Here is a 25,945-nt window from a genome sequence, read left to right as displayed (position 1 = left end):
ATTACTACTAATAATAACTATAATGATAACCACAACAACAATAATAATAATAATAATAATAACAATAACAATAATAATAATAATAATACCGGTGCGCTATTTCCATCTCAGCTTCATTTCCTCCCCGCTCTGTCTTCCCTCCAGTCTTTTCCCTTCCTATTCCCTCACCGACCCTCTCTCTCTCTCTCTCTCTCTCTCTCTCTCTCTCTCTCTCTCTCTCTCTCTCTTGTTACGTAATTCTCGATATCTGCCCGCCCTTCATCTTTTCTGCACCTACTAATTTTCTCCTCCCAGGACAGGTAAGGGGAGACACCTTTCCCTGACATAAGGTACTCAGGTAACCTCTCCTCTCGTAACCTATAATGAGACAGGTAATAGTCTCCTCCTCTCTCCTTCCTCATTTCCGGGACACTGGCAGGAGAGAGAGAGAGAGAGAGAGAGAGAGAGAGAGAGAGAGAGAGAGAGAGAGAGAGAGAGAGAGAGAGAGCGAATGAAAGAGGAAAAGAACAGGAAACTGAGGGGAAGAAAAATCATTGAGAGGAAAAGGGGGCAAGTAGATGGTTGATGTTTCCAGTTGTTCATTTATAGGAGAGATGCACTGCTGGTTTGGTCACCTCTGGATGGCATTAGGAGTGACAGATGTGTTGTTCCAGGGCATCTTCAGTGGAACCATGCGTGCTTTGGGATCCGAGGTGTCTCCAAACGCACGGGTTCGAATCCTATCCACGGTCCGAGTGTAGGTTGGGCTTCCTCACTCGGGGCAATGGTTTCCTAGCGGGTGAGCTTTGAGATAGGAGGTACCCCAAAATTACCCTCTTTAGCACATAAATTCCCGCGCAAAACCCGCATGGTATATATGTAAAGAAAAAAAAGAAAAAGTAGTGATATTGAAATAGACGAGAATTAAGATTTTTTTTCCTGTAATACATTATAAATATAAAAGGTATAATTCCCTTGACTGTTCGATGGCGTGACTTATACATTTGGATTATTTAGTGACTGATTGGATGGCTGCTTGACTGAGATAGACTTGCTGATTGATGGAAAGGACTTAACACTCTCCTTAAAATCGCAGAATAGTTGCATCATTGTAATTTTTTATCTATTCTTGTAGTTCTCTTTTTGTTTTCTATTTCAATATGTCTATCTACGTTCTGTCAAATTTCTTGCTCTATTCTTGTTTTGTGCGTCACTCAGTGTTGAAGGGCTTCCGTCTGAAATAACCTTAGGTACTGGAAAAATAAATAAATAAAGTATGTTACATTGATGCACGTGTGTGTGTGTGTGTGTGTGTGTGTGTGTGTGTGTGTGTGTGTGTGTGTGTGTGTGTGTGTGTAAATCTCAACCAAAAACCTCTCCCCACTTCCTCACTAACTATAAGCAAACATAAGAGAGAAACAAATCTTGGTGAAGTAACTGAAAACACAAAGACCCACAACTCACCCCCGGAAAAAAGGAACTTATGAAAAAAACTAAAGAAAAAATCATTAGTGAAGCAAGGCAGAAAGGTGGAAAGGAATGGGACCGGAGGGAAAATTTAGGGGAAAATGATGCCATGGATGGAGATTCAAGCTGGTGTTGCCTGGAAGACCGAGGAAATAAACAGATTAATTGGTTAAACAAAAATAAATAATAAATAAATCACTCGAGGCGCTATTTCATCGAGAGAGAGAGAGAGAGAGAGAGAGAGAGAGAGAGAGAGAGAGAGAGAGAGAGAGAGAGAGAGAGAGAGAGAGCTGCAAACATATATACATACATACATATACACAGAGACAGACAGATGACAAGACCAAGAGTGTACGAGAACTTTCCTTAAAGCAGATGCTCTATATGCTAGGGTGGGAGGAGGAGGAGGAGGAGGAGTAGGAGTGAAGACGGACTGGGAGACACTTAGCATGTTTAGTTGAGACAGGAGAAACTGGATGAGTTACAGTAAAAGGAGGAGGAGGAGGAGGAGGAGGAGGAGGAGGAGGAGGAACACAAGTATAAAGCAGTGTACATGTTAAGAGAGCAGGAGACACGCGATGGAAACGAGGCGTCCGAGGAACAGCACGAAAAGATTTGAATAGAATACGAAGAAGAGACGAGTGGTGAAAGAGGAAGGCAAGTAGTAGTAGTAGTAGTAGTAGTAGTAGTAGTAGTAGTAGTAGTAGTAGTAGTAGTAGTAGTAGTAGTAGTAGTAGTAGTAGTAGTAGTAGTAGTAGTAGTAGTAGTATCATTCTTTCTTTACTGTTATTATTATTACAAGAAAAAAAAACGAAAAATTAAAAAAGAAAAGAAAAATGCGATAAAGGTGAAACAGAATGAAGAGAATCCTAAGGGAGGGGCAGAAGTAGAAGCGTGGGGACGAAGAGGAGGAGGAGGAGGAGGAGGAGGAGGAGGAGGAGGAGGAGGAGGAGGAGGAAGGTGGGGAGGAGGAGGAGGAGGAGGAGGAGGAGGAGGAGGAGGAGGAGGAGGAGGGTTCCAGTCAGCTGCGACAGGTAACAGGCATAAGCTAATTATTCCCCCGCGTCCCGAACCTTGCTAGGGCTTCCATTCAAGAGCCTCTCCTCCCTCGCCTCCCATCCGATCCGTAACACCTTCTCTGTTGCTCCTCCAGCCACTCACGGGAATCTTGCATTGATTGACCTTCCGCATCCCATTGCTCTTCACACTTGCAGCTCCACATTTCACGATCAATTCAGTCTCAACCACCAAGTCTGCCAGTCCCATTTTATATTTTCAGTAGTGGCGCGTGTTGCCTCTCACCTGGTGCACGCTGGTGTAGTCATGTGATCTGGTAAACACACACAACACTTGACATTAAGGCTTCATTCACCTGACCTGCCCCACTTGGTCCACACCTTGTCTTTCCTTGCCACCAGTGCGTTGCAGCCTTACCCTTGCCATCATCAGCCCTCTTTTTCAACCCTTTCCCCTTCACCCAACACTCTCTCTCTGGTAGAGACTTCCTCCTCTCTCTCCGGTAGAGACTTCCTGGCCCTAGTATAGTGTTAGGGCGTGTCTTCAGAAGAATGTTTTTCCCTCGTCCACGCTGCCTTCGCACAGTGCACAGGTGCACAAAATCGGTGACTTTACTTAGCACCCCAGCGTTTTCTCAAGGGGACGTCAAACAGAGAGTGACTCATATGTCTTTAAGGAACTGGATGTTAGAAAGAAAGCACAGCGTAAATGGAAACTTTCTGTGGCCAGCACGGCGACGCCCAGTTTAGCACTACATGCGAGAGGCAAGTCTACGCTGCAAGGGAATTTGCATGGCCAAACAGACACCGTGTCTACGGACTAATTAAATTTAGTTAATTTATAAATTCTATGGTCTTCCCATAGACGAAAATACCACTGATATAAAGGGATCATTAATACCAATGATCATCATGGCTGTAAGGCTCGCCCTGTACTAACGTTTTTAATTAATATATCAATTCATCATATATATATATATATATATATATATATATATATATATATATATATATATATATATATATATATATATATATATATATATATATATATATATATATATATATATATATATATATATATATATATATATATATATATATATATATATATATATATATATATATATATATATATATATATATATATATATATATATATATATATATATATATATATATCAGTCTATTTTGTGCACGGTAGGAAAGTCGCACAATAGTGTCAACAAGGCATGTCCTCACACAAACCGCTTTTCCCGCACTGATCGCCTGCAGCAGAACGTGTGACAGCACAACGCACGGTGCCTGTGCTGTCAGCTCCCTGCGTAGCATAAATCAACATGCCACATTATTGCTGTTATTACCATAATCACCATCTTAATTGTAACTATTATTTTTACTATCATTATTACACATGATACGGATATACTGTAAGTTAATCTTCATCTTGATTATCGTTCACTGCAGTAGAATAACATCTATTATTTCCTCTTAAATACTTTAATATTCAAACTTTTGAGCGGCGTGGTGACACCAGTAGCATTGCAAAAGGCTACGAACAATTGTTTTATTATATTCTGTCAATGTTCGTCCTGAGAATTTCCTCCACAATGACGGTGATGAAGTTGTTCTCGGTATTGACTCGATTTTCATTTCCTGAATATCATCGTTCACTGGAATGTGTGTCACTGGTCGTCCTTGTGTTCATACTGGCATGAGTGAGAGATTTGAGTGAATTGAAAAGTATTACAACACACACGCGTGTCTTTCCCACTGATCCTGTAATCCAGCCCAGCCCATTACCTGCCTCCCGTCACTCCCTAGAGAAATCAGGTGAGAGACAAATAACTCTGCTTTACGGTTTAGTCAGGACATTATTCTCTGGTCCATCTATTTAAATTTATTTGTTGATTATGAACATGTGCGTGTGTGTATGTGTGTATTTGAGTGTTTGTTTAAATGAATCTGCTGAAATACATTGGAGACACTGGAAAAGTAAGAGAATTGGTAATGAATGAATAGGAAGAGAGAGTAGAATGGAAGGGCAGGGCGGTGCAGATCAATAGATATAGAAAGAAGACATACAAAGGACTGTGTCTCGCTGGGGAAAACGATGCAACTACACTGGTAGACACGATCAAGGCAGGCAGGTGAGGGGAGAGGCGAAAAAATATGTGACTAGGGTTAATAAAGAGAGAGAGAGAGAGAGAGAGAGAGAGAGAGAGAGAGAGAGAGAGAGAGAGAGAGAGAGAGAGAGAGAGAGAGAGAGAGAGAGAGAGAGAGAGAGAGAGAGAGATGGGAGTGAGGAATGAACGATATAACTAACAATAAAAGGTAGAGCTTGTGAAAGGGGACACAGAGAGAGAGAGAGAGAGAGAGAGAGAGAGAGAGAGAGAGAGAGAGAGAGAGTCATCAAAGTGCCATAGAAGGTCGATCACAACTCTATTACGATCCTTTCAGTATAAGACAAGGGAGTCAATTAAACCTGTATTGACCCCAGAAAATGTTAGCCACTTGTTTGTTATCTGGTACGTGCCGGGCGTGAAAAAGGCGCGGCACAGGGCGAAGGCGGAGGCGGAGAAGGTGGGTGAAGCGATCTGGAATGTCATATTTTTTTCCCCTATCAGAATGCTTAGTAAATTTTCTCTCTCTCTCTCTCTCTCTCTCTCTCTCTCTCTCTCTCTCTCTCTCTCTCTCTCTCTCTATCAATCTATGTATCTATCTATCTATCTCTTGCCTTAATCTTTATAACACAGCTGCCCCATACCGGTTTGGCTTTCGGGAGGAATTAGGTACAAACGACGCCCTATTAGTTTCAGCTCACAATCTACGGTACAGAAGGCTTTAGACAATTGGTAGGAGTCCTTGGTTGTCTCTCTATTATTAATCGGAGCGCGGCATATGATACTGTTGGTTCCACATTGAAATCTTTACTTTAAACTTTAATCTAGGGTTGTATCTCATAGTCACTAGCAATACTATTCAGGCTTTCACTATTTGTGATTGTAGGTAATGCTATATTGGATTTTATTTTGTTCAGTAATCTTCAATATAGTTTCCTGACTCCTTTACTAATTGTTCCTTCTAGTGCTCTGTAATACACGCACAGTTAATTTCTATCAATGATCATTAATGTATATCCTTCTCCTCCAAACGTGACTTCATCAATTTCCGGAGACAGCATACGTTACAACATATCCTTCTCCTCCAAACGTGACTTCTACAATTTTCCGAGACAGCATAAATCAACAGCATAAATCAGCATATTCTTCTCCTCCAAACGTGACTTCTACAATTTTCCGAGACAGCATAAATCAACAGCATAGATCAGCATATCCTTCTCCTCCAAACCTGACTTCTACAATTTTCCGAGACAGCATACGTTACATGAAATAAAAAAGATTCACCTCTCTAGCAAACTTTATACAAATCCAGTATGACCAGGCAATAACGTTACTTGCAAAGGTTTTATCCTGGATTTAAAGACTATCACAACTACGTGCTACATGTTAAAAGACAGAAATTCATAGAGGCATAAGAATATACGTATATTTAAAGCGTCAGTGAAATGAATGTTCTGTTAAAAGATATATCCATAACTAGAATATCATGAATTTATTAACGAGAAATAGACACACACACACACACACACACACACACACACACACACACACACACACACACACACACACACACACACACACACACACACACACACATATGCAGATGAAGTTGATTACAAAAAAAAAAAGAGGAATCATACTTTACGAAATACCATTATAAACAAAATAAGAAGAAATAAAAATGGATTGTAAAAAGACCTGAAGCAAGAGTTTTGAAGCGGCCGTGAGTGAGGAAGTGCTTACAATTTAATTCAAGGCCTGATATTTATTGAAAGTTTATGTGTTCACTTGCAAAAAAGGGAAAAATGCTTGCAAATATCTTAAAAGCATCATTCATCAGATATCAGGCTAAACCAACAAACAGGGTGGCAACAATTCTGATGATGATGATGATGATGATGATGATGATGATGGTGATGATGATGATGATGATGATGGCGAACAGTAAGTTTCTAATACTCACAAGAACAATAACTACTACCACCACCACCATTACTACTACTACTACTACTACTACTACTACTACTACTACTACTACTACTACTACTACTACTATTACTACTACTACTACTACTCCTACTACCACAGCAACACCAAGGGAAAAAACTACTACTACTACTACTACTACTACTACTACTACTACTACTACTACTACTACTACTACTACTACTACTACTACTACTACTACTACTACTACTACTACTACTACTACTACTACTACTACTACTACTACTACTACTACTACACAGCAACACCAAGGAAAAACTACTACTATTACTACTACAACAACAACAACAACAACAACAACAACAACAACAACAATAATAACAACAACTACAACTACTACTACTACTACTACTATTACTACCACCACCACCACAGTAACCCCAATAACAATAAGAGAAACTGTACAATAAAACTATCATGTATCCGGGATGAGATCTGACACCTATTGGACACCGTGGCTTAGGATAAGAGATGGAGATAATTCAGTTTGTCTTCCCTCGGTGGTCAGAAGCGGTCAGCGGAGTGGGAGTACGGAAGCGAGGGCAAGGACCGTGGTAGGACTAAGAGAACGATATACGAGAAGTGACAGGAAGAGGCAAGAGAAGGTGATATACGCGGTTACCTTAGCGACTGGTTGAGTGAGGCAGTAGATGGACATGAATACTGTATTAGTTCCGTAAGATAGCAGTGATGGAGGTGGTGAAGGTGATGTTAGTATGAGGAAATGATAGTGGTGAGGTAAAAGGGGGTGGCAGAGGTATTGCAAGTAGTTCTAAGTAGTTTTCAGTGTGAGAATATCTTCTTCAACTTTATATTGCATTGTTAATGGTTGATGTTATTAATTGCAACTAGTAAATCCTGAATATTCGTAAATGTTTATATGCTATACTTATAATCTCTCTCTCTCTCTCTCTCTCTCTCTCTCTCTCTCTCTCTCTCTCTCTCTCTCTCTCTCTTTAAGAAAAGAGAGAAAAAATGCACCGTTCTGAATGTAGACAACTTTTTATTTTCATTTTCTCACCAACACATCACTTTTTCTTCTTTTCAAGGTTCTATTTTTTTTCCACCATATCTTCATAATGGTGTAATTCCTCTCCTTTCATTACTCCATCCCCTCTTCCTTTATCTCGTTGAAATGTAAGGTTGTTTCCTCAAAATTCCACCTTTTCATTTTCCTCCTGTTTCTTTTTTTCTTTTACCAGCCACCACTGCCACTGTTACCTTGGCCTCCTCCAACCTCTCTTTTTTTTTCTCTCCTCCATGCCCTTGTCCTCTCCCTCCTTCTTTTCCTCTTTCTTTTCCTACACCTATTTAATTCACCTTACCATCCTCCTCCTCCTCTTCTTTCTTCTTCTTTGCCTTCTTTTCTTCTTTCTGTTTCTGTTTCTGCTTCATCTCCCGTTCCTTCTCCTTTCTACTCAAGCTCACCAGCCTCCTCTGAGTCTAATTCAAGACAAGGAAGTTCTGAAGATTGTTAGAGGAGAGGAGAGATTAAGGGAGGAAGGAAGTGCATAGAAAGTAATAAGTGTGCAAAGGAAAGAGGAAAAGGAGGGAAAGTGATAGTGGTAACAGGATTTCGAAAAGGAAAACACGAAGGTGGAGGAGGAGAAAGAGCGTGAGGAAGGATAGGAGGTGGGGAAACAAAGGTAAGAAGTAGAGGATGAGGAGGAGGAAGAAGTAAAAATGATGCTTCAAAAAAACAGCCTGAATTTTACAAACGTGGCTCTAAGGAATTACTCTTCTTTCACATTTCTTCCTTTCTCCTCCTCCTCCTCCTCCTCCTCCTCCTCCTCCTCCTCCTCCTCCTCCTCCTCCTCCTCCTCCTCCTCCTCCTCCTCCTCCTCCTCCTCCTCCTCCTCCTCCTCCTCCTCCTCCTCCTCCTCCTCCTCCTCTCCTCTTTTATGCCTCATTCCATAGTGTCCTGTGTGTGTGTCATCTATATTGCCGGAGTTTTGTCGGAGATTTGAATTGAATTGCTAATGTGACGTTCCCTTACGCTTTAATTGTGACGGGAAGGAGAAAAGGAGAGGGATTGGAAGGAATGAGAAACTAGAGCTCGTCTAGACACACACACACACACACACACACACACACACACACACACACACACACACACACACACACACACACACACACACACACACACACTTGTGAGATAGAAAAGAGAAAAAAAACTTGAAAGTCTTAAAGCACAGTAGAAATGAAGCACGTAATTAGAAGAGCAGCAGCAGGAGGACGAAAAATCAGAAAACAAAATTAAGAGGAAGAAATGAATGAATAAGTCGGTGAGTGGAGACGGAAAGAGAAAGGAACAATACGCTATTTCTTGCACAGCTATCATTAAGTGAAAGAAAAGCAATAGACTGAGAGAGAGAGAGAGAGAGAGAGAGAGAGAGAGAGAGAGAGAGAGAGAGAGAGAGAGAGAGAGAGAGAGAGAGATTTACATTCATTCCCCAAATATTCAAAGTTTATCATAGAGTTTTAAGTCATATGAATCTGCTACACGTCTGAATTTTCCGAGACTTCCAGCAAAGAACCAAATAGTATTATAACACAATTTATCTCATTCATTCAGATAAAGTTTCTCCATAACACACATCAAACATATAACATGAAAACCTGCACATTACTCACACCACTGCGGGCAATATGAGTGTATTCTAACAACGACTTCACCTGATTCTGCATAATTTTCCATCGCTTTCTGGATACCGCTTATGTTTTTCAGTGAACACGGATCAGTAATAGAGGAAAGAATTCTTCAGTAAGGGTTTAAAACGATGAACTATGTTGTATTAAGTTTGTTTTCACGAGGTCTTTTGATGGATTATCCCTAGTTTGAGAGTTTTATTGATAAGATGGATGCTCTTTATAACTTTTAGTGAGAAAAGAAAAGGAGGGAAAAGTGAATAGATAGATTGATAGACAGGTAATTGGAAAGAGAGAGAGAGAGAGAGAGAGAGAGAGAGAGAGAGAGAGAGAGAGAGAGAGAAGAGCCTAAAATGACTGATGAATTACAAAATCGATGAACCTCCGTCACCTTCGGTTCACTTTCCCTGCTCCCTCGCTCATCCTTCCCTCCACCCTTTCTGTCCGACTTTTTTATCCTCCTGTCCCTCTCTCTCTCTCTCTCTCTCTCTCTCTCTCTCTCTCTCTCTCTCTCTCTCCTCGACCTATAGATTTGAAGTGATAACAAATACTCTTAAAATAAATATGTAATGAAACTGTAAAAACATCTAAATAATTCACACACACACACACACACACACACACACACACACACACACACACACACACATATATACCGCTCACAAGCTCAAGGAAAATCCCACTTGCTGTTTACTGGAATCTCACTCCAGCCTCTAAGATTTTCCATTGGCAGTGAGCGGTTTGTGTTCCGTCTGAGCAGCGAGGGGGAGTGTGTTGTGTGTATTGTGTGTTCTCGTGGGGTGTCTGTGTTGCCTAGTGGAGTTTCTGTGTAGTGTCTCTCTCTCTCTCTCTCTCTCTCTCTCTCTCTCTCTGGGAAGGTTAAATATGTGTTATCTTAAGTTTAGCACGTGAGAAAGATAGTGGTGATTGATTGAATAGTGATAAACAAACACTACTACTACTACTACTACTACTACTACTACCACCAACACCACCACCCCCACCATTGATAACGTCAAGAACAACAACAATAATAATAATGTCTACTTTCCATCAGAATATTTACAGGATGGCAATAATTGAGTCATTAATAAAATTCCCCGATATCAAATGGCGTTGTGTAATTAGAAAAACTCTCTCTCTCTCTCTCTCTCTCTCTCTCTCTCTCTCTCTCTCTCTCTCTCTCTCTCTCTCTCTCTCTCTGTATTGAGCTATTATACGAGTCAGTTGTGGTTTGGGTTTACTTAATTATGCTCCTCCTCCTCCTCCTCCTCCTCCTCCTCCTCCTCCTCCTCTCCTCTTCCTCTTCTTCCTCTCATTCGTCAGTTTTCTCATTATTCTCTTCCTGATTTCGTCCTTCTCATCATACATATATTTTAGCAGTCCCAATTAAGCTGTCATTATCAGTATTTGCTTTTTTAATAATCTCTCTCTCTCTCTCTCTCTCTCTCTCTCTCTCTCTCTCTCTCTCTCTCTCTCTCTCTCTCTCTCTGGGCGATGCAATCATCTCCTGTTGCTTTCTTCTTTGGGCGGAAGAAATTTTAAAAGAAATGGGATGAGAATGGAAAGAGGCGGTGGGCGGATGAAGAGGAAAATGAGTAGGAGGATTGAGAGAAAAGAGCAGGAGGGCGAGGTGGCGAGCTAGGTTTGTGTGAAGGAGCTGGAGGAGGAACAACGAGAGGGAGGGAAGGAGGAAAGCAAGTCAATATCATCAGTCACAGAAGACGTGTAATTACCTTCGCTCCCTCATTATTTCCCTTTATTAATTCTTTTAACTACATCTATTTATTCTTGTTTATGGCTGGATAAGAGCTCTTCGTGTCATTCTTCTCAGTGAGTGATGGTATTGCTTAAATTAATTGGAAAATATGAAGATGATGACCATAATAATAAAAATATCGGCTGTATAGAAAAAATTGATTCATAATTACCTGTTTAAATGGCGTTCCTAAAACAAAAACAAAAAAAAAAAAAAAGAGGGCAAAAATGGAGAGAAGCTTTTTATCTGAAATTCCACGATATTATTTTCTAACAATTCAAGTCATGGTGAGGATGAAACACAGAGGTTCAGTATTTCAAAGAATGCGAGAGTGGAAATGCAGTGAGACCATGAAAGGAGGGAGGCATGTTTTGAGCTTGTTCTGAAGAGCAGTAACCATTGCAATAGCGACAGAAGAGAGTAAAATATCCAGTATTGATTTAGTGAATGAGAGAAACAGAATAGTCTTCTAGAGGGTAACTGATAAGACGAAAATCTTTTAAATCCCACCTATTTAATTCAGCTGTATTGATCCTCCTTATACGTCCATTAGTACTCCATACATGGACGGATAAGGCACCTGTATACAATAAACAACTACTAGGAGGAAAAGTAATGGCGGAATTAACACAGAACACCAAATTTTATGAAAGATGTTGCAGGAAGAGAAAGGATGTGAAACTTCTTGATGTGATTTTTAGTGAAAGTGTTACGGTACTTGATTGTTAGTGAATAATAAGGGGATGTTGTCTAGAGAGTTGTGTCGAGTAGATAAACGAGGGCTAGATAGTTTTCAGGCATTAAACAACACAGGTCTTTACATTACCCCATTCTGAGACAATAAAAAGATCAAAAGTGAGGCATTTCTTTCATTCTTCTTTTGTAGGTGTTGAAATAAAGAGAGATGGGTTATTCAGAGGTTATACAGATACTCTCTCTCTCTCTCTCTCTCTCTCTCTCTCTCTCTCTCTCTCTCTCTCTCTCTAAATGCAAATGAATGTATGGTAAAAAACACTGTTTGTGTGCACAGTTCCATTTCATCAACACATCTGTTTTGTATTCTTATTTTTGTGTTGAATCCACTCCGTGTTATATTTTTGCATCACTGCTTTTTGTTCATCTTTCTTCTACGTACACGTACAATATATACTTTTTTTCTACACATTCTCGTCTTTCTTTGCTACGTGAATGAAATTAGAATGGCAAGAAAGAAAAAGGAATAAGATTGGGGAAAAAAGAGCGAATTTGCCACATAAGCTGAATCCTCAGTCTTTTGATGATGGGTATGGAGGAGGAGGAGGAGGAGGAGGAGGAGGAGGAGGAGGAGGAGGAGGAGGAGGAGGAGGAGGAAGAAGAGGAGGAAGAGGAGGAGGAGGAACGTATTCCAAGAAAAATATTCAAGAATAGCGTAAAAAAGAAGCAACGTAGATTAAAAGAAAAGTTTTAGAATGCAACAAAAAATCTCTCTCTCTCTCTCTCTCTCTCTCTCTCTCTCTCTCTCTCTCTCTCTCTCTCTCTCTCTCTCTCTCTCTCTCTCTCTCTCTCTCTCTCTCTCTCTCTCTCAATAAATAAATAAACACACCCGTTTCCTTTCCTTTCCTTCTCCTCCTCCTCTCTCCTCCTCCTCCTCCTTCCATTTCACCCTCCTTTCCATCCTCCCTCCCTCCCTCAAACTCTCCCTCCCTCCTCAGTCTATTTCCTTAAGCTTCCTCTTACCTTTCCTTCTCACATCCTCTCGCTCCTCTCCCCTTCCTTCGCTCTGATACATCGGATATGTATCTGAACTTTTACTTTGGTTCTCCACGTTCTGGAATAGGGCAGGGTAGGGTGTCGGGGAGGTGTTGGAGGGGAAGTGCAGGAGAGGAAGGTGGAGTGTGGGTGAAGCAGGGGAAATAGCATTGTTGGAAAGGTAGGTCATGGTATGGTTCTGATGTTAGTTGAAAAGGAAGATGCAAAGTGGAAGATTAAAAGAGAAATGTGAAGATTGTGCTTGGTTTTTGTATACTATAGTGGTGAAATAGTGGAGTGGTGTGGTGTGGGTGCGTATATCTATCCATGGTGAAGATTTTGTTTGGTTTCTGTATACTATAGTGGTGAAATAGTGGAGTGGTGTGGGTGAGTGTGCATATTTCACAGCGATAACGCCAAAAAATGAGGCAGTACGACGAGGTGTTTTGTCCCAGTGAGGCAGCTTTTCCAGTCCCCTCGCTGCGCCCCTTTTAGCCACCCTCCGTGATGTGTAAACAATACTGCGTCAATATTCTTGCAGCCCGGCCACACTATGACAGTCTTCTCCCTCAAAAGCCAAATGATAATAACAGTGATACTACTAATAATAACCCTATTACTAACAAAAACTACAATCATTTTAATTTTCCGTTGCGTAGAAATAGCAACAATGGTAAATATCTCAAACACCAAGAGAGGTGTATGTGACGCCAAAAAAAGAAAAAAAAAAGTGTTCACCCTTTGCTGATTCTGCTCCCCACACGACTAGATGTGTATTGCTTCTGTATGTATTAATGTGTGTGTGTGTGTGTGTGTGTGTGTGTGTGTGTGTGTGTGTGTGTGTGTGTGTGTGTGACAAGCATACATAACACGATTTTCCTCAACTGGCAAATCACACGTGTATTTTTCTTGTATTCCTTTCTCGCTTGCAAGGTCGTACACACACACACACACACACACACACACACACACACACACACACACACACACACACACACACACACACACACACACACACACACACACACACACACACACACACACTAACCTTCATCAAATGTTCGAATTACAACTCCTTTACACTATAATGTAATAGAGCATTTTAATGTTCCCTAATACACTGACAAGGATAAAAAAAAAAAAAAAACGATAAGAAACATGTCCAATCAATCAGCAAGTGTCATGTGATGAATTAATAAAGTCAACATTATGTACCAAACCTTCTGTCACCTTTCATGTAGTATTTACTCTGCCTTGTCTCCCCTCCAGGTGCTATGTTCACGGCGGACCAGCGCGAGGGGCCCACGGAGTTAGCCTTCAAGTACGCTGTGTATCGGATAAACAAAGATGCCACACTGCTACCCAACACAACGCTCGTGTACGACATCCAGTACGTGCCTCGCGACGACTCCTTCCACGCCTCCAAGAAAGGTGAGGCGAGGATAAAGGTGGAGGTGTGGTTGTCGATACCTGCACTCTTTCTGCCCTCATTCCTTTCTCTCTCTCTCTCTCTCTCTCTCTCTCTCTCTCTCTCTCTCTCTCTCTCTCTCTCTCTCTCTCTCTATCTATCTATCTATCTATTTATCTATCTATCTATGTATCTATCTATTCATCATCTATCAATCAATCAAAATATCTATCTACCTACCTATCTATCAATATATCTATCTATTGTTCTATCTATCTATATATTTATCCATCTATCAATCTATCGTGTGTGTGTGTGTGTGTGTGTGTGTGTGTGTGTGTGTGTGTGTGTGTGTGTGTGTGTGTGTGTGTGTGTGTGTGTGTGTGTGTGTGTTCATACAACAGATTACATCACTGTTTGACTTACAACTAAGAACAAAGTAAAAGCAATGTACACTAATGTAATGATTCACGAATATGCTTCAAACAATAACGTATCAAAAGTATCGTATGATAACGTACAATATAAATATATATATATATATATATATATATATATATATATATATATATATATATATATATATATATATATATATATATATATATATATATATATATATATATATATATATATATATATATATATATATATATATATATATATATATATATATATATATATATATACACTTACAAATTTGTCTGTTAAATAAGTACTTAATCAGTAGACAGACAGACAGATAGATAGATAAATAGATATATAGATAGATAGATAGATAGATAGATAGATAGATAGATAGATAGATAGATAGATAGATAGATAGATAGATAGAATAGATAGATAGACAGATAGATATCGTGCAGAGCGCCAAGCCTGCTGCAAATACTGATATAAGTAATGTTAATGGTTAGTGCTATTGTTAATGTTTATAGCGTCTGGTGAAACATGTATGAATTAATGTTGCAAATTACTGAATCCACACACACATAAATCATGGAGCAGACACTCATAAAATACGGTGCTCCTCTGGATAGCAGATATACAACGATTGTGAACGTGTGCAACCTAGCATTTCAAACACTAGCTTAAAACTGACGTACGTGACTGAAAGAACCTAAAAGTATATTAGAGAAATAATTAACACAGATATAACACTATCAATAGTAGGAGTAGGAATAGGAGTAGAAGTAGGACTGAGATAGGAGTAGGAGGAGGAGGAGTTAGAGTAGTAGGAGTAGGAGCAGCAGCACCACCACCACTACTAGTACCCAAAAGATTTAGTGCACCTCGTTTGTTAACATCAAGGGTTAGCGTATGGCTATGTTCTGATGTACTTATGCAAATGCTATGACAGACACAACTTCGTTAGCATGTGCTGTTTGTGATGGCGGAGAGAAAAAAGAGACGAAGCAATGTGATGAGAAATTTATGCAATATTATTAATTTTACATGCAAAGTACAAAGGAAACCCAACGATGTATTGAAGGTCTAAGCTCTTGTGCTGCAAATGAGTACCTGCACCGGATCGACCAACTCTTCTTTACGACCACGGAATATAATTAACGCAGACAGTAGTGTAGAGAACAGCTTTAAGGGAAGAGTGAACGGTAGATTGCAAAATAATTAAGGAAATCTGCCTTCTAGCAATAGAAGCACATGGAAGTAGTGCTGTGTGTCATGAATCAAAATTAAATGAGAGAACTGACACATGTGGGTGGAAATTATGAGGATGCCTTGGCGTAACAGGTTGTGTTTGTTGAAGTGGAGAGCAGAGCAGCAATATGGAATTCAGAGGACCACCAAGAAATTAGGCTGCTTTTCTTAGTAGCAGAGGTCAGTCCTACTTGGCTGGCTGCCACCACCTGATAAAGGATGACCCAGTAACCGTGGGACATGCATTTCCAGGATGATGATGATGATGATGATGATGATGATGATGATGATGATGATGATGGGAGTGATGATGATGGTGAAGCAGTATTATTACAGTAAAGGAAATGATAATAGATACAAAAAAAAAAAAAACTCGTTCCATACAGATACATTAAAGAAAGACTGATAATATCGTATATCATGTCTCATGTGAAAGAAACGCAAAGATTTTTCATCAATATTACAAGGACTTACATTATGAACACTGAATAAAGGATACAGTAATGGATGGAAAGCGCAGACAACTCCTAAGACTTCTGTTCAACATAATATACTCACAGTTACGGTAAAGACAAGCGGCTTGAAAATCAGACAATTGAAAACTTTGCAAGCAGAATTTAGCAGAGACTGGCACAGTGACGCGGCGTGTCGAGAGTGTTGGAAAGCTTCTGTCCCGCAGCGAAGTTTGATAATGAAAAATAGTTACCTGAAAAAAAGAATGGTAGCCTGGCAGAGAGACAGATACTTAAAGATAAATAAAGATAGACAGATAGATAAACAGTTTCATTCAGTAGGGAAAATAAAATCACGATTCCATTAAGTCATTTCCCTTTTCCCTTAATGATGAATTCACGAAACTTTAATGCTTGTATGACGCAATAACCACAAATGAATACACACATCAACATTGCAAACCGGTAGCTAAAAATATTACTGGAAAGGGAAGCAAATCTCAAACAATATCTTAATGCAGAACTCACACACGCTGACATGAGAGAGAGTAAATCTGGTTTGAGTGCAGCACTGCATTGTGTGGTCTGCGACGACCACAGAATAAAGGTCCCGCGCTGTCAGCTCTCTAGAAAACACTGACAGCGACACACACACACACACACACACACACACACACACACACACACACACACACACAAAGAGCGGTACTCGGCGACTTTACTTCAGGCTATTTATCATGTCCAATCTCTCTCTCTCTCTCTCTCTCTCTCTCTCTCTCTCTCTCTCTCTCTCTCTCTCTTTCTGAACTTTTATCTCGTCATTCTTCCTCTTTTCCGTTTCGTTCAGATCTTTTTAGCTCCATGATAACATTCCTCACATCATTTCTGCAATCTTTTCTATCGGATTTTTCTTCATCTTCCTTCTGCATTCCTGTCATCCAATCCAGCTGTCTTATTCCTCATCCATCTCTCTCTCTCTCTCTCTCTCTCTCTCTCTCTCTCTCTCTCTCTCTCTCTCTCTCTCGAATAGTCATGACTATGTATGATACTACACCCACAAAACTATTTATTTTTTCCAAGCCAAATTTCAAACGGGAAAAGTTAAATCTTCACAGAAAACCAGAAAACATTTTCGTAACAATACTCGTAGAAGATGAAGAATTGTTTCGAAGGGGAAAGAACACGGGAAATATGAGAAGGGGTGAGGAAATGTGATGGTACAGGTAGAAGTACTGTAAACCTGAAGTACGTAGGGACCGCCGTGGTACAGTGGATCCGTGTGTGCTTTGGGATCCGAGGGGTCTCCAAGCGCACGGGTTCGAATCCTGTCTACGGTCCGAGTGTAGGTTGGGCTTCTTCACTCGGGGCAGCGGTTTCCTAGCGGGTGGGCTTTGAAATAGGAGGTACCCTTAATAAGTATCCCCTTTAGCCCATAAATTCCCATGAAAAGCCCACATGGTATATAAAAAAAAAAAAGGGGAAGAGAAAGAGTGAGTCTTGTAAAGGTGAGTGACTCATAATATTTGGGATGCTGGAGGAAAGAGAGAGGGTAGGGAAAGAGAGGAGAGCTGTCTGGTATTGAGTTCAGAAGGAATTTGGAGTGGAGTTGGAATAAACCTTGAAATGAACGTCCCAACTTCAGTGGCAGCAGTTTTGAAAAGGTGTATATCTTGTTAAAGGACTGTTTGATGAGGACGTGGGGAGCAATTTCACGAAGGCAACAGATTGAAAAATGGATTCCCTATTGGGTTTTATGACTTTGAAGAAAATTTTAAGTTTTTATGATTTATTTGAAAGAAAGACTAGGTTTTTATGACTTGATGAAATTACAGCATAGGTTTTTAATGATTAAGTGGAGGAAAAATATAGGTTTTATGAGAAAGTGGAGGAAAAGTATAGGTTTTTATAACTTGGAAGAAAGGTGTAGTATTTTATGGCTCAGTGGAAGAAAATTATGTCATAATATGAGCTCTCACTTACAGTTTACAAAATAGACGTCAAGGCTTAACATATATACATGACTTAAAATATTCATACAAATATATCGAAACGCAAATGTGATACGGAGACATAAAAACATGTAGTTTATTCGTATAAAAACGCAAATATAATACAGGGAAGCAATATCCGGTGTAGTTTCATATACAAATTTAGTGCGAGACAAAATTTCATAGAATAGACTCTAAACAAGAAACATGTTGCAATTTTTCGGGAAGTGGCGCAAAGGACAGTGATGAAGCGTGTACTGCGGAACCTTTGGAGCGCACCCTAAAGGAGCAATGTTCTGAGGCACAGTCAGAGAAAAAGGTTGGCATAAAAATAACTGAAAGAAAAATAAACTTTGTGAATCCAAAGGCACAGAGAGGTAAGAAACTCAATAAATTCATACTGGGAAAAGTTTCCATTTTGAAATGAACGAAAAAGTGCAGTCAACGAATCTAGAGAATATTTTCGAAAAAAAGATAAAAAGTTAGTGAAACATCATAGCAAGGAGGAGCGAAATGTCTCTAAAATTAATCAAAACAGAAAGAAGTGATTTGTTCTTTTCTTGTTAATTATCACAAAGAGACTGATAAATACGTTACGACGTGTATATATACATACATATGTGTGTGTGTGTGTGTGTGTGTGTGTGTGTGTGTGTGTGTGTGTGTGTGTGTGTGTGTGAGAGAGAGAGAGAGAGAGAGAGAGAGAGAGAGAGAGAGAGAGAGAGAGAGAGAGAGAGAGAGAGAGAGTTACATCAAAGCCAGAAGAATAATAATGAGATATTTAGGAAAAAGCATCCCTGTATTCTTAGGAATGTTCTTTTGCACTTCGTACCTGGAAGATTGTCAGGAGAGAGAGAGAGAGAGAGAGAGAGAGAGAGAAATTTATGGTGCGATAGGATGCCATTATAAGAAAGTGGAGAAGGGAGAGCGAGCACAAGATACAAGATGATACCGCAGGAACACCAGGTAGTTTAAGGCAAAAAGCAAAAAGCGACTAGAGAACTGAGGAAGAAAAGTTTTAAAATGTTTTCTTATTTTAACAAAAGGGTTGAAATTGCTTATGAAATCTTAAACTACACTGGTATTATAGCCATGAAATACCTTTACAGAGAGAGAGAGAGAGAGAGAGATTCATATAATCACATTTAAAAGAACCGAGGCCTCATTCGGAGCGTCGACTTGTCTGCTTCCCTCTTCCTCTTAGTTCTTCACGTCCTGCTTCCCTTCACCTCCCTCTCTCTCTCTCTCTCTCTCTCTCTCTCTCTCTCTCTCTCTCTCTCTCAACAGTATTGACCACTGAGAAAAGGGATGGAGAAAGACGGAGGAGGAGGATGAAGAGAGAGAAAATAGTGATAGTAATGGTGAAGGCAGAGGAAGGAAAACGAGAGGAAAAAGAGGAGTAAAGGAAAATATAGGATACCCAAACAATAACAGATCTTTCAGACAGCCGAGTAGTCTTCCCAATCCACCAATACTTGTTTAGGTGTTGAAACAGTTTGGAAGTGTACTTAATAGTGTGCAGGAAGGAAATAACACGTGCAGGAAATCTAAAAATATGAGAGGAGGAAGAGGAGAAGAAGAAGAAGAAGAAGAAGAAGAAGAAGAAGAAGAAGAAGAAGAAGAAGAAAAAGAAGAAGAAATAGAAGAAAGAACAACAACAACAAGACGAGCAAGAACAAGAACAAGAAAAAACAAGAACAAGAACAAGAAAAACAAGAACAAGAACAAGAACAAGAAAACGAAAAATGAGAAGAAAAGAAAGAAGAAGAAGAAGAAGAAGAAGAGGAGGAAGAAGAAGAAGACTCTATGGCCCATACAGGGAATTTGTCTAAAGTGTAAAAGAGAGTAACATCAATAAAGAAAAACTAAAAAGCATAATCCCTACAACTTCACATAAAAGAAGTCAGATTCATACCTTCAAGAACACCAGTACAATGTGGCAGGGAGGAGTGGCGCAGCAACCTTGTCTGGCCCTTTCATGGGAATAAATAGCCGATCAAACCCCTGCTCTGCTCAATCCACTGCAGTAACGCACTTTGCTCACTGGGACACTGGACATTACAAGGGAAGGGTGATCTAGAGGCCGCGCTCCCTGCCTCCTTGAACTATTAGCAAGATACACGATTCTTGCTCCTTTTAATATTTTTTTCTATTTAAGGTATTTTCAACAAGCCTTACTTTAACCTGATTTTCGGTAATATTAATGGGAGATTGGTAATACTAGGGAATTTTAACCCTTCAGAAAATCTCTGGGATGAAACAAGCAAACTATTGATATGATTACATGCACATGACTGTAGTAGTAGTAGTAGTAGTAGTAGTAGTAGTAGTAGTAGTAGAAGTTGCTGTTGTTGTTGTAGAAATAGTAGTAGTAATCTATTTGTCTATTCATTTTTGTCATTTATTTATTTATTTCATTTTCGTTTATTCATATTTGCTTTACCCTCACTCCCGGGAAGAGAGAGGCCATAGAAGTGTGTTTATGAAAGAGAGTGTACGCCTTTTCACGGCACATTTCTCTGTAAATGGAAGTTGTTTTAAAGTTGCTGTTTTTTTCCTTTCCTTTTGGTTGCTATGTTGGTGGCAGCGTCATTTACTTACTGAAACAACAGAACCTACTAGAAATGGAAATACAATAACAAAATAAAACACAACATTAGTATCAAAGGGAGTCAGGGCTGGGAAAGCAGTGGGTATTCAAAAGTGTGGTGCGCCGCCAGACAGTAGCGAGACTTCAACTGTTTTCTCGCTTTTTGTTGATGTCACTTGTCTCATTTCGGAAGGGAGTGCGACAGTTGAGACTCGTGCTGACTTGACTACTTTTCTTTTAATGTGCTTTACTTGTATGTTGAATGTTTGTGTTTTTACGCGTTTTTACGTCTTTGCTATTAACCGCTTCAGCACTTGGACGCATTTTTAGCATGAGTTTTGGTTAGGATTAGACGATTTTATTGACATTAAGAAGGGTTCATGGAGGTCACAAGATCAATGGCAAGAGTCTTCACTATTTTAATCCTCGAATAAGTTTCAGAAGTTATATAAAGACGCCAAATAGTAAGCAGAATAAATATCAAGGCGTATTGAAGGGGTTAACTTTCGATTGTAGCTCATAATTTCACCCTCGCGCCCCAGGGATCTTGAGCGTAAATCCTCATATTTAGTAAAGTGGACCTTGCTGTCGAGGGAATTAGTGGATTACACCATCCTTCTGGGAATTAAAAGTACGTTACACAAGAGAAGATTATGGTAAAGTAAGGCTGCACATTTTTCAAAGATTGCAGTCTGGGAACCTAAAAATTTTGTCTTTCTAAAGATTTCAGGAGCTGTATTGTGTCAATCTAAATTACTGTGCCAGTGTGTGTGTGTGTGTGTGTGTGTGTGTGTGTGTGTGTGTGTGTGTGTGTGTGTGTGTGTGTGTGTGTGTGTGTGTGTGTGTGTGTGTGTGTGTGTGTGAATCAAGGAAGGAAAGGACAGTTCACCTGGCGAGATGGTTTGAGCTGCACCTGGGTCTCTCTCAGAGGAAAGGGTACGAACCTCGCGACTTACGCACAAGCGACGCCAGGTGGTGGACTCAGGCTGGATGAAACTCTCGACCTCTTACTTCTCAGGGAATGTGAGCCGGGAGGAGGGATGGTTTGTGCAATCCCCACAGTGTGTGTGTGTGTGTGTGTGTGTGTGTGTGTGTGTGTGTGTGTGTGTGTGTGAGAGAGAGAGAGAGAGAGAGAGAGAGAATATGACCTGCATAGGAACAGGAGGAGGAGGAGGAAGAAGAAGAGAAGAAGAAGAAGAAGAAGAAGAAGAAGAAGAAGAAGAAGAAGAAGAAGAAGAAGAAGAAGAAGAAGAAGAAGAAGAAGAAGAAGAAGAAGAAGAAGAAGAAAAGAAGAAGAAAAAAAAAAGAAGAAGAGAGGCAGGTGTAGGAATGAAAATTTAATCCCTGCTAAGTCATAATAGAACCAAATTGAGTCAGGTGGAATAATTTGAGGATAAAATTACCCGTCCGTCTGAAATGTCATGAATTCAGTTCCTTACAGGTCACACACACACACACACACACACACACACACACACACACACACACACACACACACATACACTACACGGCACACAGGAATTATTTCACACCTCGTTCCCCTTCCCCATGTTTCTCTATCCTTTTACTTCCTCCGAAAAACTCTGTGATCGTGTGTCTTTTTGTTTCGTGATGGAAAGCAGGGGAGAAATGGATACGCGATTTATATGAGACGAGAAGAAAAAAATATTACCTTTCTATTTATGTGTCTGCTTCCCTCTCCGTCTTTCCCTTTGTTCGTCTCCCTGTCCATTTGTGAGCTTGTGCCATTGAAACACATCGTGGGGCCATTAAAAAGCGTGTTGTAAGCAAGGTTGTGGCCCATAACGGCGTCATAATCGGGTCTCATTCACCACTTAATGATCCTGAAAGGTCGCTATTATCACGCACATAACTCTGAAACACACACACACACACACACACACACACACACACACACACACACACACACACACACACACAGAGACGCATACACCGCTCCATAGTTCTGTGTAGTGCCCTCGCTTGTCTCTGCCAGCCTCGTACATGTCTCAATGAATTTTTCACAGACGGTAAGTGGTTAGTGTGTGTGTGTGTGTGTGTGTGTGTGTGTGTGTGTGTGTGTGTGTGTGTGTGTGTGACCTGAGCCGTTTTCATAAATCAAATTCTTTTACTTCTACGCTCTTTCCGGGGGGTGGGGTCACAAGTGGTCATGACACACACACACACACACACACACACACACACACACACACACACACACACACACACACACACACACACACACAGGATAAACCAATAGGCTAACGAACTAATCTTAAGCCTCCCGCCATCCCCTCATGTATATTTTAAGTGTGTATGTACTGCAATTTGAAGAAACCGTATGTTATTACTATTACTATTATTATTATTATTATTATTATTATTATTATTATTATTATTATTATCATTATTGTTAAACACACAAGATATGCTTAGTGAAACGCATCTTACGTTAATAATAATAAGAGTGATCAACCACGAGCATACGGACGAGTGCTCCTCTGTATAACAATGCCAGCTGATTTATATGGCAGGAACGAATAGGGGAAATGGCGTGGTGTATATTTGATGGTCATTCATTTAACTTTGGCGGTACTTCAGGCTTGTTAGGTGAGAGTGGCAGTCACATAAACATACACAACACCTTCAATACTTGGACATATTTTTACCATGAGTTGGGTACGATTTTATTTACATTAGGAAGCATCTGTGGAGGTCAGAAGATTAATGGCCAGTCTTCACTATCTTAATCGCCCATATAAGTTTCTGTAACTGTATAAAATCGTCAAATAGTATGTGGAAACGCGTCATGGTACTGAAGGGCTAATATTGTCTTGGATATTGCAGAAATTAAGAGAGAGAGAGAGAGAGAGAGAGAGAGAGAGAGAGAGAGAGAGAGTTTTTCACCAGTTATAAATTCACCTCAGGATGTTTATTACCTTCTTGCCTGTACATCATAATTAGTTGCTTTAAAAGACTCATTAGGCATACTCTGCACAATACAATAAAGATAAAAAAAAAAACTTCCTCCCTTTACGGACTCAATGATCTTATTAACTCCCACACAACTGTAACGCCTAATTTATTTTTTCTCCTCTTCCTCCTTCTTCTTCTTCTCCAGCGCTTAATTAAGTCCGTTACCTTCCCAAAATATCCTAGTTAAGCCTGCCCCATCAATCCTAGACATCCACACTCCACCTTTACCGACACCACAAACTACGTCACATTCACTCACATTCATATCTTTCATTGTCTCTTCTCTCTCACATTTCTCGTAAGTTGCAGGTATGGCATTTTCATCTGAGGTGGTACAGCTTCTTTTTATTTTCCTGTCAGCTGTGGATGGAGGGGTGGTTGATGGATGGTTGAGGGATGTCTGGCACTATCCATTCTCTTCTATTGGTCATTGGCGTGGAGCAGTAAAGACAAACAGCCAAGTTGAGACCAGAAAGACCAATGGTACTCGTAATCCCTTGTAATCGTTTCTAATCCCCCTCCTACGGTCTTCCTCTTCCTTCTCTCACTACCTCTTCACACCTCTCCTCCTCTTCTCTTCCTCCTCCTCTTCCTCTTCGCTTCCTCAGTGTTCCTTGGCAGTGTTTGCTTGAAAGTGAGTTAGCCACGTTACCTTGTCTCACACAACACAAGGGTTTAGTTATGGTGGCGTCACGGTCGTAATATGCTAAGGTAACTGTCTCTCTGTCTCCTCTCTCTCTCTCTCTCTCTCTCTCTCTCTCTCTCTCTCTCTCATGAACCTACATTTCATAAACCAATTTCTCCGCATTTCACTCACTCACCCATTCATTCACACACACACACACACACACACACACACACACACACACACACACACACACACACACACACACACACACACACACACACACACACACACACACACACACACACATCTGGTCGTGATGAAACGGAAACAAATGAAAGAAAGAGAATGACATTGGTTTTTTTTCTTTCCAACTTCGTGGATTAGATGGAGAAAGAGAAGAAAGGCAGAGTGGCGGCTGGTGCGGAGGGAAGTGTGGTTGTAACAGTCATTGAAAGGAGTTAAAAATGTACTGTAGGTGAGAAGAAAGCGTTTTCCGATAACTACTGGCTTTAGTTAATGGCAGGGGCTGACGAGATGTTGATCGGAGTGAGGTTACCAAATATACCGAATTTCGTATCCCTTCCTTCCTTTCCTTCCTTTCCTTTCACTCTTTTATATATGTAAGTCAAGATACATTTTCGATTTACCTAAGAAACCAATGTACATTTTTTTTTATTGTAATCAAGCCTTGTTTTCATTAGCTTTCATTCACCTCACTGGAGAGTTAATAAGGTAATCATATTTCACCCTCACCTTCATTTCATTCACTTCACTGGAAAGGTAACAAGGTAATCATATTTCACTCTCACTTCTCATAAAAGGAAACGGTTCTCATCTTCAATAAGACCTTATTTCTACTAGTTTTCATTCAGTTCATTGCAAAGTTAACAAGATAATCCTAGTTCCCCTTCACTTAGCAGCTTGCGAGCGTGCAGAATACCAACGGTCCATCGAACTATACTTTTGCAATCACATCTGTTTCACCAGCTTTCACACAGTTCATTGCAAAGTTAATAACATAATCCTATTTCCCTCTCACTTGGCAGCTTGCGAGCAGATCTACTTCGGAGTGCAGGCGGTATTCGGCCCGTCAGACCCATTACTTGGCTCACACATTCAGTCTATCTGCGACGCACTCGACATTCCACACCTGGAGGCTCGCTTGGATCTGGAACCTGAGTACAAGGAGTTCTCGATCAACCTTTACCCGAGCCACGAGGTGCTCAACCGCGCCTTCCAGGATGTGATGACCTTCCTTAACTGGACAGAAGTGGCCATCATCTACGAGGAGGATCTGGGTAAGTTGCAGGGAGCGGAATTGAGCAGGAAAGGAAGGGAAAGGGAGGATATAAAGAGAAAGGAAAGGAAGAATATGAAGAGGAGAGGATGTTTAAGAGAGAGGAGTGGAAGGGGAAAGGAAGGCGAGGATATGTAGCAAAGATGGGAAAGGAAGGAGATGAAGGCATGAGATGTGCGAGACAGAGATATAGAAGAAAATAGGAGGTAGAATGAAAAAAAA

The 25,945-nt window shown here is 40.3% G+C and overlaps 1 protein-coding gene across 1 annotated transcript in view; it reads left to right on the top strand.

The window, feature by feature from the left end:
* The window catches only part of LOC123509637 (glutamate receptor ionotropic, kainate 2-like), a 75,034-nt gene that overhangs the window by 16,664 nt on the left and 32,425 nt on the right, over positions 1–25,945 (top strand). The window contains exons 3-4 of the mRNA XM_045264073.1: positions 13,998–14,159; positions 25,473–25,724. Of these exons, the coding sequence (XP_045120008.1) occupies positions 13,998–14,159; positions 25,473–25,724 (414 nt within the window). The remainder of the gene's footprint in view (positions 1–13,997; positions 14,160–25,472; positions 25,725–25,945) is intronic.

Source organism: Portunus trituberculatus, chromosome 27, assembly GCF_017591435.1.
Source record: "Portunus trituberculatus isolate SZX2019 chromosome 27, ASM1759143v1, whole genome shotgun sequence".
In the NCBI taxonomy this organism is placed as follows: domain Eukaryota; kingdom Metazoa; phylum Arthropoda; class Malacostraca; order Decapoda; family Portunidae; genus Portunus; species Portunus trituberculatus.
The sequence above is the reverse complement of the archived record's forward strand: the minus strand, read 5'-3'. Positions and strand labels throughout refer to the sequence as shown.